The 19,462-nt window shown below is 39.5% G+C and overlaps 1 protein-coding gene across 1 annotated transcript in view; it reads left to right on the forward strand.

Moving 5' to 3' along the window:
• SNCAIP (synuclein alpha interacting protein) overlaps positions 1-19,462 on the forward strand; it is a 94,923-nt gene that overhangs the window by 28,815 nt on the left and 46,646 nt on the right. Inside the window, exons 2-3 of the mRNA XM_082497269.1 lie at positions 6,937-7,039; positions 16,458-16,530. Coding sequence (XP_082353395.1) covers positions 6,983-7,039; positions 16,458-16,530 — 130 coding nt within the window. The 5' untranslated portion in view covers positions 6,937-6,982. The remainder of the gene's footprint in view (positions 1-6,936; positions 7,040-16,457; positions 16,531-19,462) is intronic.

Below are 19,462 nucleotides of genomic sequence, written 5' to 3' on the forward strand. Positions count from 1 at the left end.
GCATGAAGCTGAAGTGGTGTGCTTGAGAAGCAAATGAACCACCATTTGAGCTGCAGTGTCGCTCTTTACTTTCCTGAAGTCATGTGCTTTAGTATTTATTGATTATATCCAAGTAATTTCCTCCTTAGAGGTAATAAAGAGAATGTAAATATGAATAAGGAGCTGGGGTCTTCTTAAGAGTGCATGTATGTATAGTATTGAATTTAAAGTATTGCTCATGACTAGATGATCATTGTAGGTACCTTCCAACTGAAATGTTCTGTTCGATTCAATTCAATTCTGTTCAATTGAATTTGATTTGATTCATTTTGATCCTAAAAAGATGAAACTGCAAGTTTTCTATGTCTTTGATGCTTTCTCCTTGTGTTCTGCATTTATCACCTGCAGTGGTTTGGTGGATAAAGATTTTTAGTTGTCCTGGGGATCTCCTGCAAATATGACCTCTTACAGAGTCTGTTGCGGTATATTTGCATCATGTTTATTATTTAATTGGATTAGTCTTGTACCATGGAGTTCTGTTAAGCACAAGCAATAGGAGGTGTGATAGCTGGAGAGGTGGTGGTGTTAGCCCAGACTAGCTTTGCTAGGACCCAGTGGCCAGGCTTTCTTGCTTTCATTCAGTAGTCCAGCTCATATATCCCCTAATTATGGCAATGCTCCAGAACATACTGTAGTGCATTCCTTATAGTGTGTAGTAAATAGGGTTACAGGGCCAAATTAATTTTTGGTAGAACTTCACTGTTACAGTGGAATATGAGGATGGAGGAACTGAATTCAAAGTTCTAGATATTTCCTGACAGATGATGCACCTGCCTGAGCTGTGGATTTTAATCGGGTGCTGGGGTTTTCACTGCATGCTAAATAGATTTAACATAATGGAACTTTACCCTATTCTATTTGTTTGAAAGTGAAGAAACTTGGTTTTATGCTCTTGCTATTTCTTAATGTTAGGGAATGAAATTCAGATGCTTACCAGATTTCAAGCGTTACTTGAAACACATACTATGTGCTTAAAGATGTAACGTCTTTCCTTTCTGCCCATGGATCTTGTTCATCTTGAGCTACTATATAGCCTCTGATGCTTAGGAAAGCGCAATATGTTTATTTTCTTATCTTAGACCTATAATTGTGAAATGTAACCTTATCCCCTAATTAAAAAGCAACCGTCATGGCATTCTGACATTTAAAGCCTAAATCTTTAATATTAACTGTGCTTAAGGAAACAGCTTTTTGCCAACCGCTATAGAAGTATTTACATCTGATTTACTTTATATGTGATTGAACGTTTAAGTAAATCCCCAAATATTTTGGTATAGCAGTTCTGAGATGTGGAAAATAAAACCCCATGTGGCATTTAGCAGGATTTCTTAGAGTTACAACTGAAGTAGACATTTAATTGACAGCAGATATTTTTATTGTTATTTGTTCTTGTTATTTATGTATCCATAAATAATTAAAATGATGCATTCTCAATTAGTTGTTTTGTTTTGGCTCAATAAAGGACATTTCCCCTGTGCTCCCTCTTGGATTTGGTTTTTCACATGCAACACCGAGACTGTTTTTGGCCGAGGAACTGGATCAGATTCCTTTCAAAGCTGCCGAATTCGCTATAACCTTGTTGCAAAAGGGGTCACTACAAATCAGTTATGCTTTTTTACTCCATAGTTTGGCATTGAGCAAAGAGAACGAGAAAAACTGAACCTTGATGCTTGCTTACTTTCCGCCTCTCATACCAGTCTCTTCATTCACTCAATTTATTGACAGATGGCAAATGCTCGCCTGTATGGCCATGTTCTTTCTTGACGTGTATTAGTATGGAGAAGGCAGTGACCATTGGCTTCAGAATACAACTCAGGACGAACTGGCTTTTAAAGCATTCCTGCCGTTCCCACATTGAGCCTTCTTCATCCTCAAAAGGCACACCAGCCCCTCGGGATTGTTGTTGGTGTGACTGTTTTTTGAGGCTGTGTGGTGAGACAAATCCAAGGCTTTGATCTACCTTAAAAAAGAAATCTGTGAACAATGTAAGCATTTCACCTGTAGATAATGCGTGCCATCAATCTAGAGTGGAGTTTTAGCATTTGCAGAAATTGATGGATTTTTTCCCTGTATCTAATACTTCATTGTTTTTGTTATTATTATTCTACTGGGAATTGCTTTTTTGCCTCTTTTTTTCCTCATTCACCTAACTGTACTGAATGTTTCTCAGTAACAGGATTTGAGATCAGACAACTAGTTTTAACTGAGAAGGACAACAGGAGAAGAAATCTTATGATTTGGAAAAACAATAAGGATTGTTGCTGTTTTTTGAAAAGGAGAAGGATGAGGGTTTTTTTTTTTCTTTATTTTATAACCTAATCACTGTTTAGTATCTGTTGCAACGCAACATATGCAATATGTTATTATATCAATACTAGTATTAACACATTTTTGTGTGGTAATTTCTAGCTGGATGATTCCTCGTGGTGGAACTGTTTCATAAAACTATAAAAAACACTTTTTCTTGAGTATAGATAAGTGATGTTTATGTGGTTTTCTTCTTTTAGCTGTGAATTCTGCCAGAAGACAAGATTTCTTTTACCTGTATAAAATGTGTATGTGTGTGTATGTGTCTCTGTACAAGCCAAATAGCCAGACAAGAAATGTCCTTTTTTGGGGTTAAAATTTTGTGGCATATTTAATGACTAGCTTCCAAAATACAGTTAAGAAAACTGATCAGTTAAATGTCAGACATTTCTGCTGGCAGGCTAGAGGCAGTCTTCTGTGTTGCTTTGGTGTTAATGCTGGAAATACGTTATTTACCTTATGTCGTCCATTGCTGGCAGTTGCAATTTTGGTTGCAATTTTTACCTTGAATTTGACCAGTTTTGCTTATGGTCTGCTTGTGAATGCTATTCAGACTGTTTATACTTCTGGTGATATCCTGGATTCATCCATTGCAAAGATGGTTTGCATTATACATGGTGTAGTTCTACTATGATAAATTGTGTCCAAAAAGTGCATCTCTTGAATAAGACTCCAAGTATAGTCATGGGAAATCTTATTTCGTCGTAGTGTTTGTCCTGAGATGCTGTCCAGTTTTACCTCATCAAGAAAAAAAATGAAAATCTTCTAGCGAACAGAATGCATGAGTCTCTTGCCCTTTCTTTACATATAACTGAACACTATCTTCAGAAAGATAAGTTTTCCACAGAGAAAATACGTTTGTTTTGGTTACCAAATTTCTCTTCAGCCTTTGTGTGTTTTCTAGTCCTTATATTTTGAGAAGACGGAAAATAACATTTTGGGGAAGTAATGTTGCAAGACTGTGGACTGGCATGATGAGTTTTGTACATCTCTAGGTGAAATGCAGTCCTTCCGTCAGCCATGGATGAATGCAGCGTTTTTTTGCCTCAATGGCTTCTTGCAATTTAAAACTAAAAAATAAGTTTGAAAAGTGAGGATCTTTTTGTTCTAAAATCTTGAGATATGTGGTAACCAGGAACAGTAGCTCTTTTATTAAAGCTGTGGAGTTTTGTTTTGTTTTGTTTGTTGTTTGTTTGGTTGGGTTTTTTTACCTGAATAAATCAGTTTTAATTGCAAAATAAAAACTTTAGGTTACTTCTTGATTCTGGCTAATTATGTGGCATGTTTGGAGTAGCTTTATTTATTTATTGCATTGATTTTTAAACATACTGGGTGGGGGTTTTAAAAATCCATTTAATTCCAGTGAAGAACTGAAACTCGGTGAAGCTTTGGTTTGGTTTTAGGCTGTTTGTGTGTGATGTAGTCCATATATGACTTTAACCTTTAAACTTTTCTATTTGAATTCTTATTCTTACTTCATACATGTATCACCTTATGGAATGATACTGGATAGCTTTTTACAATCCTGTAATTTGTATAGGACAATACGTATGCAGTTGTCATATATCTTGCCTCTAAAACTGACATAATGATTTGGTTTGAGCTGATATCAATAGTCCCAGTGATAAACTGACACCTATTCTATACCTCTGTGGTGGGACACTGGGATGGGTTGACCTTGGCTGGCTGTCAAATGCCCACCCAGCTGCTCTTTTATTCCCCCTTCTGAACCGGACAAGGTGAGAAAATTGATTAAAAAGGTTAAAAAGATTAAAAATTAGTTCATGGGTTGAGATCAAGAAAAGGAGGTTGCTCATCAGTTACCATCGCAGGCAAACCAGACCTAACTTGGGCAAAATTAATTTAAGTTATTGCCAATTAAACATAGAGTAGGGTAGTGAGAAACAAACACAAAAACTAAAGCGCTTTCCCCCCACCCCTCCCTTCCCAGGTTCAATGTCACTCCATTGCTCCCAACTCTTCTGCGTCCTCCCCATGAGGTGGCACAGGGGGACAGGGAATGGGGGTTGTGTTAAGTTCATCACATGCTGTCATTGCCACTCCTTCCTCCTCATGCTATTCCCCTGCTCCAGCATGGGTCCTTTCCATGCCGTACAGCCCTTCAGGAGAGTGACAAGTCCTGCCAGCAAACCTGCTCCAGCATGGACTCCTCTCTCCACAGGGCCATAGGTCCTGCCAGGAGCCTGCTCCAGCGTGCGCTTCCCACGGGGTCACAGCCTCCTTCAGGCATCCGCCTGCTCCATTGTGGGGTCTTCCACAGGCTGCAGGTGGTTATCTGTTCCACCATGGATCCCCATGGGCTGCAGAGCAACAGCATGCCTCATCATGGTCTTCACCATTGGCTGCAGGGGAATCTCTGCTCCAGCACCTGGAGCACCTCCTCCTTCTCCTTCTTCACTGACCTTGGTGTCTGCAGCATTGTTTCTCTCACATTTTCTTACTCCTCTCTCCGTTGCTGTTGCTCAGCCGTTTTCTCCCCCTTCTTAAGTATGTTATCCCAGAGGTGCTACCATCATCACTGGTGAGCTCAGCCTCGGCCAGCATCAGGTCCATCTTGGAGCTGGCTGGCATTGGCTCTGTTGGACACAGGGGAAGCTACTGCCATCTTCTCACAGGAGCCACCTCTGTAGTTCCCCCACCACTACCAAAACCTTGCCACGCAAACCCAATAGAGTGACCGTGCACTTTGTCAAAGGTAAGCTGTAGTGTCACCCAAATGCAATGTTAAAGCATAAACCTTTAAACAATATACTGAAATTCTGTGTTTCTGTTAAGAAAGCAAAATCTCTAATGTGGAAAAGAGTCTGTAGACTTGAATGTGTCACACCTTTTCACAACAGCTAATTCCTTTCATTGCAAGGATTCTATCCGATTTTAGTAGTTCTCTCTAAGAATAAACTTAGCATTTGGGAATTTAGCAAGATGAATGGCTTCTGATTGGTTTCACATTATAGCCACTTCTGTTTCCTTATGTCAAGTTGGACTGAGGGCTTTATAACTTTTCACCTTTTTGTAGCCATCTCCTTTTCCACTGCTTCACTCAAGTCTAACAGGCACAGTAAGAGCAAATAATAGGTAGCTGAGGTTGTCCTTACATGCTGCTTTCCTCCCCATTTTCTCTTCCCCAGGAGTTCTTTCCTTCTCATATTGCAAGGAGCAGAAATATCCTAATACATTAAAGGAAACCCATGCTTTTTTTTTTTTATTTTGCTTTTTCATTTAAAGAGAAAATGATGCTGAATCGTCCTTTATTTTCAGTAATTTGGTGAGAAATAAAAATTGGCTTTTACAGCTCTTCCAGCTTAAAACTGTAGATTTGCCTCTTGGTTCTTCTTCTAATAACTTTTCAAGAACAGGTGTCTTAAGATCAGCTTTGTGCTTAGGCGGAGTGTTATGAAGGAGATTGATGACTGCGGGTTTGTTTGCCAGTAAGTGTAACACCTGCAGAAATGCATTTTCTTCAAAACCCTTATCCTAGGAGATTCTTAACCGCATATGAATGTTTCACACAATGATTTTATTTAGACCTACACAGCTGACTTCATTATTCATAAACATATTTCTTGGCAGTTATCATGTGAATAAACTGGGCTTGTATTTTTTTTTTCTTCAGGCATTTCCTTTTGTTATGTACAAGTACTAGAAGGATTTAATTTGCTTCCATGATAATACTTGACACTTATGCAGTGCCCCACATTATTTAAAAATGTATTACGCTTTTCTTTTTCATCTTCCTTTAAAATAGCTTCCTTTTCCACTTTCACTTCTGTTGTACTTGTCTGTAGTGGTAACGCACACACACCTTCATACTAGTTAGGATTAAGAAAGTAAGAGGGTTTTATTGTCTTTGAGCATCTGATTGTTTAAGCTCCAATTTATTCAGGATTATGTATTGACTTTTCCAGCCAAGAGAGTTTTCTCTTTGTTTTTCCTTGCTGTGAAAAAATGGTTAAGGCCCCTGATAATCAGTGCACATTGATATAATTCTGGTTTTGCCTTGGTTACTGTTTTGGGGGAATTTTACTTGCAGACTGAGGAAAGAGAAATCATCCCTCTGTAAAGCACTGACTGCGTTGTGTGTTAGTCTGCTTGTAAATGGAGGTAAGGTGTGACAGGATTTTGTTTTCTGTGCACAGCATCATTCTCAGTTTTTTTCTGCCTTCTGCAGAAGAAAACTATAATAATAGAAGATGCTGTGTTCAGACCAGTAAAGTAATAGCATCCATAAGAGAAGCTACATCATTAACGCAGCTATGGTTGCAAGGTCATGAGGGTGCTCAGCAGCTTAGGTCTTTACACCTATATTGAACTTCTAGGACTGAGCAATGCCAAGTCAAGTAATTTTGACTTCCAGTTCAAGTATCACTTAGCTATTCTCCCTAAAAATTGAAATGGCTTCTTCATGATATGCAGAATAGAGATGGCAAATCATATTTAGCTTTTGGGATTAAGTTATGAAAGACTTTCCAATACAAGTTAAATGTTTTCAGTAATCTAGCAACTATATTAAACCATTTCCATGTGGTTTTAACTCTTTAGTAGACAATCCCTTTCTCTTTTCTTAATTAGGTCGTTACTACCGTGCTGACTCACCCAAAATGTCCATAGAAGAATAATGGAAGCCCCTGAATACCTTGATTTGGATGAAATAGATTTTAGTGATGATATATCGGTAAGTACAAGTCTTATTTTGTTTGTTCAAGTTGAGACAATCTTAGATATTTCAATCTTGATATAGTAAACAACACTGTTATTAGAAGCCACACTCCTTTTTACCTCATATATAGTTTAAATGTTTAGATAGGTTCAATCTAGAATAAAATGAGGTGTTTTGTAAAAGAAATATAAGCTTGGAAAGAAAAATTGATTCATCTCTTTCAGGTAGAAAAAATGATTTGCAAATCAAATTAATTAGACTTTTATTTCTGGGTTGCTTATCTACTGTATTGTCTTGAATTAGTTATATGAGCTCAAAAGCTAGCCTTAGATACCAAAATTATGAGTTTGCCTTTTTTTTTTTAATTGAATGTATTTCAGTTCTAAAAAAATCCTCCTGCCTCTCTCACCTCTGAATTGCTCCTTTTTCATGTAAGTAGTTACTCTGCCCTTTCCACCAGTAGCCATCTCCAAATACAGCAAGATTTTATCAGTACATGTGACAGCTACCTGTGACATGTAGAGTACAGAAAAAGACAGAAAGAATTCCAGGGATTCATAGACAGCACTGAACTAAAACAACTGCAACTGTAATTGCAAGCAAAAATACTGTTCATCTATATTGCTAGGCGTTCTTAGGAAGCAGTGATACAGTATATTCTATTACTCATAACAGTACTCCTACAGCCAGTGTTTCTGCTATTTGTGTAATAGTGTTGCTAATATGGTGAATGTCTAATTAATAATGGACTTGAATACATAACTTAAATCCACTATAAGAAATATTTTTAATTCAATTTTCAGGTCAAAGAAAGTGTACCACCATCTTCTTCCACACTTTTCATAGTTGAATAGGTTTTTTTCTTTTTTTCTTTTTTTTTTTTTATTACATAGGGCCTGGTTTTCTCTTTAGCATTTGGGACTCTTGATTCATTTTAAAACATTCCAGATGCTTTATTCGCAGACAGATTCCTTTTGGAGAGGATTTTTTTTTAACCTATTGTAACGTTGAATTTTTATTAAAGAGGAATATGGCAAATGCCCAAAATATTACACGACAATGAGCCAATCTTGAGTGAATACTTTATTCTGGGCAACTTTCTTTTTATTACTGTTATATGCTAGATCATGCCCTGGTATCTGTTTCTATACTCAGTTCTGTAAAACTGTAAAACATAATAGATGTAACCTCTCTGTGTCTCTCCCATTGTGGCTGTTGCTGCATACTGGTGGGTTAGGTTACTCACTTTTCCGCTGAACAGCTCAGGCTGCCTGTTTTAATAGGTTGTTCTTTCATTGGACACTGAATCTTGAATAAAAAATCAGCACAAATTATAGAGGTAGCAGTTTTACTCTCTGCTTTAGCAGGTAAGAGAACAAAAGATTTGTTGCCAGAATCCAAATTAACAAGAGAATTCATGGTTATTCTAGTGCTCTACTCATATCTCACCGTATACCATTTAGAGATAACTGACCTTTGCATTTTATCATTAGCCTTCTGTGGAAGGAGCAGCTGCACAGCATCAGTGTTAGCAATTTATATTGTTCCTGTTAGCCCTCTGGTTCTAATCCAGTGCAGAAAAGTACTGACTAAAAATAATGGCAGCAAGAAGACTGTTAAAATTATGCACTTATAAATGTACCTGAGTTAGAAAGGCACTGTGTATAGTCCAGACCCTTGTAGACCATTTCAGCCAAAATGTAATAGACATAAAAAATAGACAGGAGTTTGTTTTAAAAGGCAAATAGATATGTAAGTGGTTTCGGTTTCTTTTTTTTTTTTGCTTTATGTTGCATTTGTACATAAGAAAATGAAACTGTACATTTCTCCAATATCATAGACTCATGGAATGGTTTTGGTTGGATGGGACCTTTAAAGGTCCATCTAGTTCCTACCCCCTGCCATAGGCAGCGACATCTTTCACTAGACTAGGTTGCTCAAAGCCCCATTATGATGCATTGACCTTGGCTGACCACCCAGTGCCCACTAAGTAGCTCTATCACTCCCCCTCAATCAACAAGATGGGGATAAAAATACGACAAAAAGCTTGTGGGTCAAGATCAAGGTCAAGGGAGATCACTCACCAATTACCATCCTGGGCAAAAAAAGACTTGACTTGGAGATACTGATTTAAGTTATTGCCGAACAGCATAGGATAACGAGAACAAATCTAAAACCACCTTCCCCCCACCCCTCACCTCCCCAGCCCTTCCTAATCTCAACTTCACTTCTGACTTCTTTACATCCCTGTCCCAGTAAGCGCAGGGGGACGGGGGGAATAGGACTTGCGTTCAGTTCATCACATGTTGTCTCTGCCAATCCTTCTTCCTCGTGTTCTTCTCCTGCTCCAGTGTGGGGTCCCTTCCTTGGGAGGCAGTCCTCCACGCACTTCTCCAATGTGGGTCCTTCCTACAGGCTGCCATTCTTAATGAACTGCTCCAGTGTGGGTCCTTTCCACAGGGTGCAATCCTTCAGGAACAGACTGCTTCAGTGTGGGTCCCCCAAAGGGTCACAGGTCCTGTCAGAAAACCGGCTCCAGCGTGGGCTCCACTCCACAACCCACAGTTCCTGCCAGGAGCCTGTTCCATTATGGGCTCTCCACAGGCTGCAGGTTCCTTCAGGGCACATCCACCTGCTCCAGCATGAAGTCCTCTATGGGCTACAGGGTGGATATCTGCTCCACCATGGTCTTGTCCATGGGCTGCAGGGGAATCTCTGCTCCGGTGCCTGGAGCATCTCCTCCCCCTCCTTCACTCACCTGGGTGTCTGCACAGCTGATTCTCTCACATTTTCTCACTCCTCTTTCCCAACTGCTCTTGTGCAGTTTTTTTTTTTACACTTTCTTAAATATGTTATCTCAGAGGTGCTACCAACATCACAGATGGGCTCACCCTTGGCTAGCAGCAGGTCCATCCTGGAGTCGTCTGGAACTGGCTCTGTCCCATGTTGGGGCACCCCTTGGTGTCTCCTCACAGAAGCCACCTCTGCAGCACCCCCCTGCTAGTTTGCCACATAAATCCAATACAATCATCAATGATGGGCATCCACCACTTCTCTGGGCAACCTGTTCAAGTGTCTCATCTCCTTCATTGTAAAAAAATTTCTTCCATATATTCAATCTAAATTGGCCTTTCAGTTGTCCCTTGTCCTGTCACTATAGTCCCTGGTAAACAGGCTTTCTCTATTTTTTCTTATAAGCCCCCTTTACATATTGAAAGGACATAAGAAGGTCTACCTTTCTCTTCTCCACGATGAACAACCCCAACTCTCTCAGCCCTTCTACACAGGAGAGATGTACCAGCCCTCTGACTGTTTTTGTGACCCTCCTCCAGATCCAATTAACAGGCCCATGTCTTTATTGTACTGGGGACCTCAGAGCTGGATGCAGTACTCCAGATGGGGTCTCTCAAGAGTAGAGTTGAGGAGGAGGATCACCTCCCTCACCCTGCTGACCACACTTCTTTTTGTGCAGACCAGGATACAATTGGCTTTCTGCTCTGCAAGTGCACGTTGCCAGCTTATGTCCAATTTTTCATCCACCAGTATCCCAAAGTCCTCTTCTGCAGGGGTGCTCTGAATCCCGCAGTCTGTATTGATACTCGTGGTTGCCCTGACCCAGGTGCAGGACCTTGGCCTTGTTGAACTTCATGAGCTTTGCATGGGCCCACTCTTCAAGCCTGTCAAGGTCCCTCTGGATGGCATCCCTTCCCTCAAGCGAATCAACTGCACCACTCAGCTTGACGTCATGTGAAAACTTTCTGAGGGTGCGCTCAGTCCCACTGTTTATGTCATTGATAAAGGTATTAAATAGTATTGGTTCCCACATGCACCCTTGAGGGAACATCGCTCATCATTGGTTTCCACTTGGAGACTGAGCCATTGACTGTAACTGGTTGGACATAGCCAATTCCTTTTCCATCTAACCATCCGTCCATCAAACCAATATCTCTCCAAATTAGGGGCAAGGATGTTGTGTAGGACTGTGCCAAAGTTCTTACAGAAGTTGAGGTAGACGATACCTGTAGCTCTTGTCACTCCATCATAGAAGGCCACTAGATTAGTCAGGCATGATTTGCCCTTTGTGAAGCCATGTTGGATGTCTCTGATCACCTCTCCGTCATCTGTATGTTTCAACATAGTTTCCAGGAGGATCTGTTCCATGGTCTTACTGGGCACTGAGGTGAGGCTGACTGGTTGGTAGTTCCCAGAGTCCTTGTTTTTACCCTTGTTGAAAATGAATGCGATATTCACTTTTCTCCAGTCATTGGAGACTTGACCTAACTGCCATGAATTTTCAAACGTGATTGAGAGTGGCTTAGCAACTACATCTACCAATTCCCTCAGGGCCCTGGAATGCAAATACAATGCTTATTTTGCAAACTAAGATAGTACTGTTCCAGATCCATCTGGCATAGTGTATTTGAGTGTAGTTCAGACAACAGAATAGGTTTCTGGAACTCTTGTTTACATTAAACAAAAATAATATTCTGTCTGCAATGACGTTAAGCAGCCAAGCTGAGTACTTTATTTCTTCATGAATAACTACTCACAGAAAGGAAGAAAAAAAAAATTATGACCTTTAAGTTGCACTAAATGATAGATGTACTATTAAAAGTATGCTTTAAACCTTCCCCTTTATCCTGTTACTACTCTTCATTTTTGCCCATAAATTTATTCCTGCTTGTAAGTTGTAGGCCGTTGTTATGGTTACCTGAAGGTTCCTAATCCTTTAATTGAAAAGCAGGATTTGTATTGCACTGGCAAATTGTGCAAATTGAAACTGTTTTATTTCTTGGTTTACAGAAATAGTGCCAAATTACCTAGTCATAACCAGAGTTCCTGGTGGTAAATATTTTGTAAACTATTTGGGGTTGAGTGTATAGATTATTGCTCTGGTCATTCAAACCACTCTATATGAATGAAAGCCTGGCTCACTGGTGCCAGGGCAGGACTGGGCCTAATTGGAAAGTTCATGAAACGTGAGTGCAGTAAGCGAATTCAAACATAATTAAGCAGCTGTTGAATTGTCAGGTATTTTGAAACTGCTTCAAAAGCTTCCTCATGTCCATCCTCGCCTGGCAGGGCAGATGTAAACTATGTATGGTCAGGAGTGTGGCCTATCTCCTGGCCTCTCATTTACATGGCATGGGGCACCTCCTGAGCCTGCTGTCACCCTTCCACCCCTCAGGCTCACACAGGTGTACAGGCGTCACACAGCCAGACTTTGCCTACCCAGTGACCAGAACTTCAGGGCTCAGCACAGAGGGTCCCACACAGCCCTGCAGGCACAGTCACTGACTGCAGCAGGCTGATTTATTTCCCATCCAGCTGATGGATTTAGTTCCTAATTCTCTTTTCCTCCCCCTGCCCTGTCCCTTTTCAAAATGAAAGAAAATACAGGAGGCCACTAAAACGTTTCACAGAGTATGTTAGAATCGGACAGACATTTTGTGCCTTCAACAGTGTTAGTGTCTATATAGGTGTCCTTTAAAGTTAAAGGGAAAAAAAACATATGGAGTGTCTATATAAGATGCTATAAACAGTATATAGCACAAATAACTTAACCAGTACTCCAAAGATGCTGATCACAGTAAGAAGCTTATTTCGGGGAGCTGTTATTTCTCACATGCACTATGCCAGCCTAATCTCCACTTTTTTGCTCTGGAGCTGCTTAAATTGACACTTCTATTGAGAAAAAATTTCCTGCAACCTCAGGCCAAGTATTGTTGTTTTGCTTGTTCTCAATGTAGCTTGCTACTCCTAAATAAAATGTCTAGGAAAAAGGGTGGTGTTGCACAGTTACAAACGATTAAGCAAATGTAATATAAAGGTATTAATTTAATGGGATTTGAATACTAATGAAACAGTTTATTTGCTACTATAGCAAATAAACTGAAATGAGACTGTTAAATGGCTTACAGTAATAATAACACCTGGAAACAAATTAGCTATAATGAAAAAAGGTGTCTGTTTTCTCTAAATGAAAACAAGGAGCTGTGCATTTAAGAGCAGGACACAGTCACTGGTGTCTTGATCCAGTGGAGGTGAATCTGTTGAGGTTTGATACTGATTCCAGCTGGAGCAGGACATGATCCTTAGTGTTTTGGGGGTGTCATGGTTCTGATGATGTGGTCTGAGACTCACACTTTGTGTCCAACTTTGCCCTTTGACTCCATTTCAGGAGACATTAAAGGTATTCTCCACAACAGAATGTTAATAAATAACTTTTGCGTTTGATTTTACATTTTTTACTATTTTGTATATACAATTCTATGCTACAACTCATGATCCAGTATTCATTCTGATATTTCTCAGACATAAGTGAGTCTGCAAGTGGCAGACAAGTGGCACAGCACAGACCAACCTTGCTAGAGATTGAAGGGGTTTTTCTCATGTGTTAGGTTTAAAATTTATTGCATTAAAATTTGAGAATCATGTGAAATTTAAAAGGTTAACATTTGCAGTAATTCAAATTGTGTAGTGCAGTTTTACGTAATGAACAAATGTTTTGTATGATAATGGAGGTCCAGGTCCCGTTTTCCCCTGAATTAATAGTATCTGTTGAAGAAAATCTGGAATATCTTGTATTTCTGTGGAATACTTGTTACTGCTTCTTGTCTTGTTTGTTGTTGATACTGTTCTTCCATCTTACAAATTCCTTAAGGGGTTTACTGAAATTCACTATTTCATATTGGTCATAGGCGTGCCTTGAACGCAGAAAAAGAACCCAAACCTAAAACAGCAATCAAAAAGTGCCATTACATGCATTATCCTGGGGAGAAGCCCTTAATTTTGCTACTGAATTTCACCATCAACCACAAAACACTTTGACTGAATACCAAAAATCACAGTAAACATTGACTAACAAACTGACCTTATGTGCTTAGTTCTCGCATTGTCACTTATACCTTTGGGCATGGCCCTCAGCTCCAGTTGACTTGGTTACTCTAATGGTGAAATGGGAGAAATGGTGTTTAATTTTCCGTGTAGAACAATTTAAAATTATTGAATGAAAAATGTGACATAATTAATTTTAAATGCCGTTGAATAAGCATTAAGTCTAAAATTGTGTTCCAGGGAGGGGTTGCCATCTCAACCTCTTTTGCTGTCCCTTAGTGATACAGCTAGTCACCTTGAAATTTTTGGTTGAAGAAAAGCTGACAAATGTTACTGATGATCAGAGCTGGTGCTAGAGTATGAGACAAAGTAGTTCTAGAGGGAAGACCTGGCAATGAATTGTTTTTATGGTTGGGAAAGTTCCACTTTAAAGAGTAATTTTAGTTGTTTCCTGCACGAAAAGCCAGTTCTCCACATGTTGACCACAAAATACAGATGGCAGAAATGTAAATGCACAGGAGTCTTTTCAAGGACAGAGGTGAGTGGGAGGAAATCCATTAATGAAATCAAACCAATATGATTAAAATGCATAATCAAATTTACAACATTTAATAAGTTTTTGGTGGTGGGATGTGGTAACTGAATACATTTTAGTGCAATGTTGAAATAGAAAGAAAATCTGTTCTTCCAGGAAAGAACAGGAAAAAAGACAAAAAGAAAAATGGCTTTCTGTTTTTGAGGTTGTCTTACAAAACACATAGCAATGGAATACGAAAGGCCTCATTCTAATTGAATTACAAACTGTGTAATAGTTTAAACTGCACCAGCTGGTCTTATGAAGCTACTATATTCCTTGGAGACGTGTTCCTTGGATTCTCTTAAGAATCTTACTGGACCAGTTCAACACTGCCTTCTGAGTCTCTGTGCTGAAATAGCGAGATGTATAGCTTAACAGCTCGATCTTTATTAAACAATAACTAGAGTGAAGTGCAGCACATGGTGTTTGTGCATGTGTGTGTTTAACTTGTATTAATGTGTGTTTAGTAGCATCTTTCTCCCTGTCTCTGTTCTTCTGCTCTTTGTTGCTTTAGGCTGTCACATCCTCGAGCAGTCAGAGCCTTATAGACACAGCCTTGTTGAATGGGGATTGGAGTCACTGAGTAGTTCTGTGGAGTGCTGCTACACAGTCTAATTAATAAGTTCAGTGTTGATCCTGGGAATACTTATGGAAGTCTCTTGTTGTAGTTGAGGTTTCTCAATACATCCCTGAATCAGGACAGCAAGGAAAAAAGTAAGGCATGAGGGGTTTTTGAGGCTTAGTAAAGTAACTACAATCCATTGAGCAACAGTCTTAAACTTGCACCAGAGAAGTAAATTACTTCTGCAATTGGTCACATGAGGTCAACTTTAGTTTGAAGTAGATTGCCAGCTGTGCATTAGAAGCACATCAAACTCTGAATGACGAACTATCAACAAAAAACAGGACAATGTATGACCATTTCTTTTTTTGTGTGGAAAGCTCATGTGGTTTTATATGTAGTTGTTTTGCTTCATTGGTCAATAGCACACCAGCTAAAAATATCTGTTGCTTTGAAAACATATGGTGTTTATATATTCTTTAAAAATTTTCAGTTGTGCTAATCTTAAATGCTTTTTTCTGTTTTAGTTTCCAATATACTGTTTTTAATAGGCCTTTTTTTATATGAACAAAGCCATTGATCTTTCACAGACATAATGATTTTCACTTGTTTAAGTGAAGATTCCTGTAACATTTAAGTATTTGGTTAAGGAAGGCATGCTATTAAGTAACTTGATTTCTGTATGTCAGAACGTGTAGTTTTATGACACTGGGTCATGTGTCTTACCAAGGGTATTCCACAAGTTTATAAGAAGAAGATTTCTGTTTAGTAAGATACATGTCATCCCTGTTTTTTTTTTTTTTTGTTTTTTAATGCTGAATTCAGAGAATAACATACTGATTAATATCAGGCATATCCTGTCACATCAAAGTAATAATGCAACTTTGCTTTAATAAAGCCTAGGTTAGCAAAATGAGCCTGTTGCCTGATGTGTATATGTACATGCAACCCTCTATGAAATCAGGTGTCTGCAGTGCAGATATTCTGCATTACTTTTACATATTGGTTTGTGAAAGCTTGAATTCTAATTTTTAAGCATGAAGTATCTTGCAGTATAATCACCATAATAGATGCCTAGGTGGGCAAAGCGAGACCCTCGATGTTTACTGTGAAGCCTAGATCTATTCTCACCTTTGTTGTATCTTGCATCCCTTTGGAAAGGATGGATATATAAAATGTATTTGTGACTTGAATAATGGTGATCTGCAGGAGGAAGAATCTGAGGTGGGGAGATGCTTTGTTGTAACTTTGAGAGTCTGTTTGATATCCCTCAAGGTGGGACACAAAAGCAGATGCCATCTACTTTTTTCATGCAACTTGAGAAGACCATCAGACTACTGGAAGTACCCTTGTGTTGTAGATTTAGGCTGTGCCCATGATACCATGACCTTTTGAAAGTCTTATTTTTTATCTTTTTTAATGAATTACTTCATATACATTTTTTCCTTTTTTTACAGTATTCTGTAACTTCTCTCAAGACCATCCCAGAATTATGTAGAAGGTGTGATTCACAAAATGAAGACAGATCAGGTATGATGCCTACTTATGTCTACCCATCATTTTCTAGGCTGCTTTTTATCATGTACAGCTTGGCAACAATAGCTTCTTGGCAGTGTTCTGGTTTTGTGTTTTCTCTCATTTTTGTACAGCTTTCTGGAAACATGACTTTTTTTTTTTTTTTTTTTTTTTTTTTTTTTCAACAGATGTTAGTTCATTAGAAGGAAAAAAAGTTCCAAAAAAGGATTTGGCTGTATACAGATAAATGTAGGGATTCATCTCAGCAGCTCCAAACCACAGTATATGCAACAATTTACTTGAAAACCCGAGAACCCATTGGTGACAAGAAGTAATAATGTAGGCGCCAATGAAAAAATGTTGGATACATTTACTACCCATATGGCCACGACCAGTTTGAGGGATGATGTTTTGCCAGAGTCTGAAACTGTATCAAGGATGCTACATGATAGAATCTACTCTAAGGCATACTGTAATAGTTAAGATTAAAGCCGAGTTTTTTAGTTTAATAGTGTAAACTAAATGAAGAATCATGGCATATAGATGAGAACCAGCTGGAGACCTTCCCCCTGCCCCCCTGACAAAAAGTGCAGTCAGTGTTGTTTTTCACTCTGTAAATCAGATTAATCCGCTTTTGTTTTTCTCTTCCTGATGGAGGAGAAATGAATTGGTGAGAGGAGCATTTCTGTTGAGCTATGAAAAGTTTATTATGCTTTCTAATGTTTTAATTGAACTTTCGTTAATGTTATTTCATCAAATACTTTTATAACAGAAACAGGAGACCTGGAATTTGTGGGATGATAGGAGGCTTTAAGAACTGTGATGTACTTTGGCAACTTTTATTTCCATATTTTCTTTCAGAGAGTTGTAAATTTCCAAGGTGTGTGACTAAGTCGAAACTTTCTGAGAGCTATTTCTTGTACCAGAGTCATTAAAGGCCAGGTCATCACAGCCATATGCCACTGCCTGATTGTGCACATGCTATTACCTGCTGCAAGCAGAGGCAGGGAAAAAATGGAAAGGGAGAGGACCCCTGATTCACCTCCCTCAATTTGCCCTATCTCACTCTATCCCAATCTTCCCCCTGTTCTCCCTCATCCTTTGCCATCCTCCCCTCCATATTCCCCGCATCCTCCCCACCCACCCCCATTACACCCTTCCATCCTTGCCCTGCCTCGCCCACATCCCTTTTCTTCATACCTTCTTGCTCCTTCTTCCCCCCCCCTCATATCTTTCAACCTCCCTTCTTCCCCTTTTGTCCCCTCTCCTTCCACTTCTTCATCTCTCCCTCCCTCCTTACACACTCTTAACCCCATTCTCCCCACTCTCTCCCCATTCTCACCCCATTTCTCACCCCATTCTTCCATCATTCCTCCTCTTTCCTTCCCTCCTGCTTCCCTCTTTCTCGCCCGCTTCTTCCCCCCTTCTACTCCTCATTTTTCCTTGTCATCCTCCTTACTATTCCTCCCCACATTCCTCCCGCTGTTCTTCCCCCCATTCCTCTTCCCATTCTTGTTTCCCTGTTCTCCCCACCATTCTCTCTGCTGTTCTCCCCACTGTGTTCCCACCTGTTCTCCCTGCCATTCCTCCCCACCATTCTTCATCCTCATTCTCCTCCATGTTCATCCCACCATTCTTTCCTCTATTTCCTCAGAGTTTACCTTTTCTTCCCCCACATTATTCCTTCCCTAGTCTTTCCCGTCATTTTTCCCCACAAGTCTTTTCCCTGTTTTTCCCCTCAGTTTTTACCCCAGTCTTCCCACCAAGTCTTCCGTTATTATTCCCATCATTCTTCTAGACCCTTCTTCATCCTGTTCTTCTCACCATTCTCCTCCCTACCATTTGTTGCCCCTCATCGTTGCCCTCTTCATTCCCCACCCAGTACCGGCTTCATCTGTTCCACTTTTCCCTCTCCCCCATTTTCTCCGTACTGCCATTTCGCATCCCCCCCCCCCCCCCCCCCATCTCTGCCTATCACTATTAGCAGCTGATCACGTGGCAGCAGGACATAGTCATGTCTTGTCATAAAAAGAGCTAAAGCCACTCATTCACTCAGCTGCACCAGGAGCAAAATGAACCAGAGTCGGAGAGCAAGAATAGCCCCTAAGACATATTGTCCTGTGCGTTCATAAGGATTGCTCAGCCACAGTGCCAGCATCAATATCTGTTTTCAGGAAGAAGAGTATATTCTTTTTAAAATTCAGATAGTAGTCTTAAAGTAAAATGCAGACCAATAGCAAGGATGAAGCACTGGTTATGAACTCTTCCTTAAGACCATGGGATATTGACAGCTTACTGTGTAGCTCTGTTGTTTCATGGTTGCCTCTGCAGTCAGATATTTTTCAATGATGATTTTAATTACATCTGCACTCATCTACTGCCTTGAAAAGGGGTTGACAGAAGCAAGTACAGGCATTGCTGGAAGACAGTAGTAGCACTGGGGAGCCTGCCAGTGGAAGTTAATTCACAGCTTTGTTTAAGTCTTGAGTCAAAAAAGAGGTCTTTAGCACTGATAATAGCATTGGCAAACTGGAAACAGTAACTAAAATCTATTTTTTCTTTCTACTTATCACTTATGAGTTTCGGTGAATTGGAAATAGTAGTAAAATCTGTTTTATTTTTACTCTGGTTAATCACTGGGTAAACATATAGCGCTGAACAGGAAGGTATCACTTTATATCTCTGTGCAGACTTCAGTGACTGAAGTATCTTGAAATATTGAGCTGCATCAGTCAATGTTGTGTAAGGCTCCATCTGTTGATTTTTCATAGTTGCTTTTGATGCAATCTCTTGTCTTCCTCATACCGTAGACCATTAAAAAATGTTTCCCAAATTATTGTTGCTATGTGCTATTTTTGATGAAGATAGATTATTTCATAAATCTTTAGTATGCATGACATTCATACTATTTTATATATGTATTCCATTGGCAATTTAAGTAGTTACA

This window comes from Vanellus vanellus (genome assembly GCF_965231255.1).
Source record: "Vanellus vanellus genome assembly, chromosome: Z".
Lineage (NCBI taxonomy): Eukaryota > Metazoa > Chordata > Aves > Charadriiformes > Charadriidae > Vanellus > Vanellus vanellus.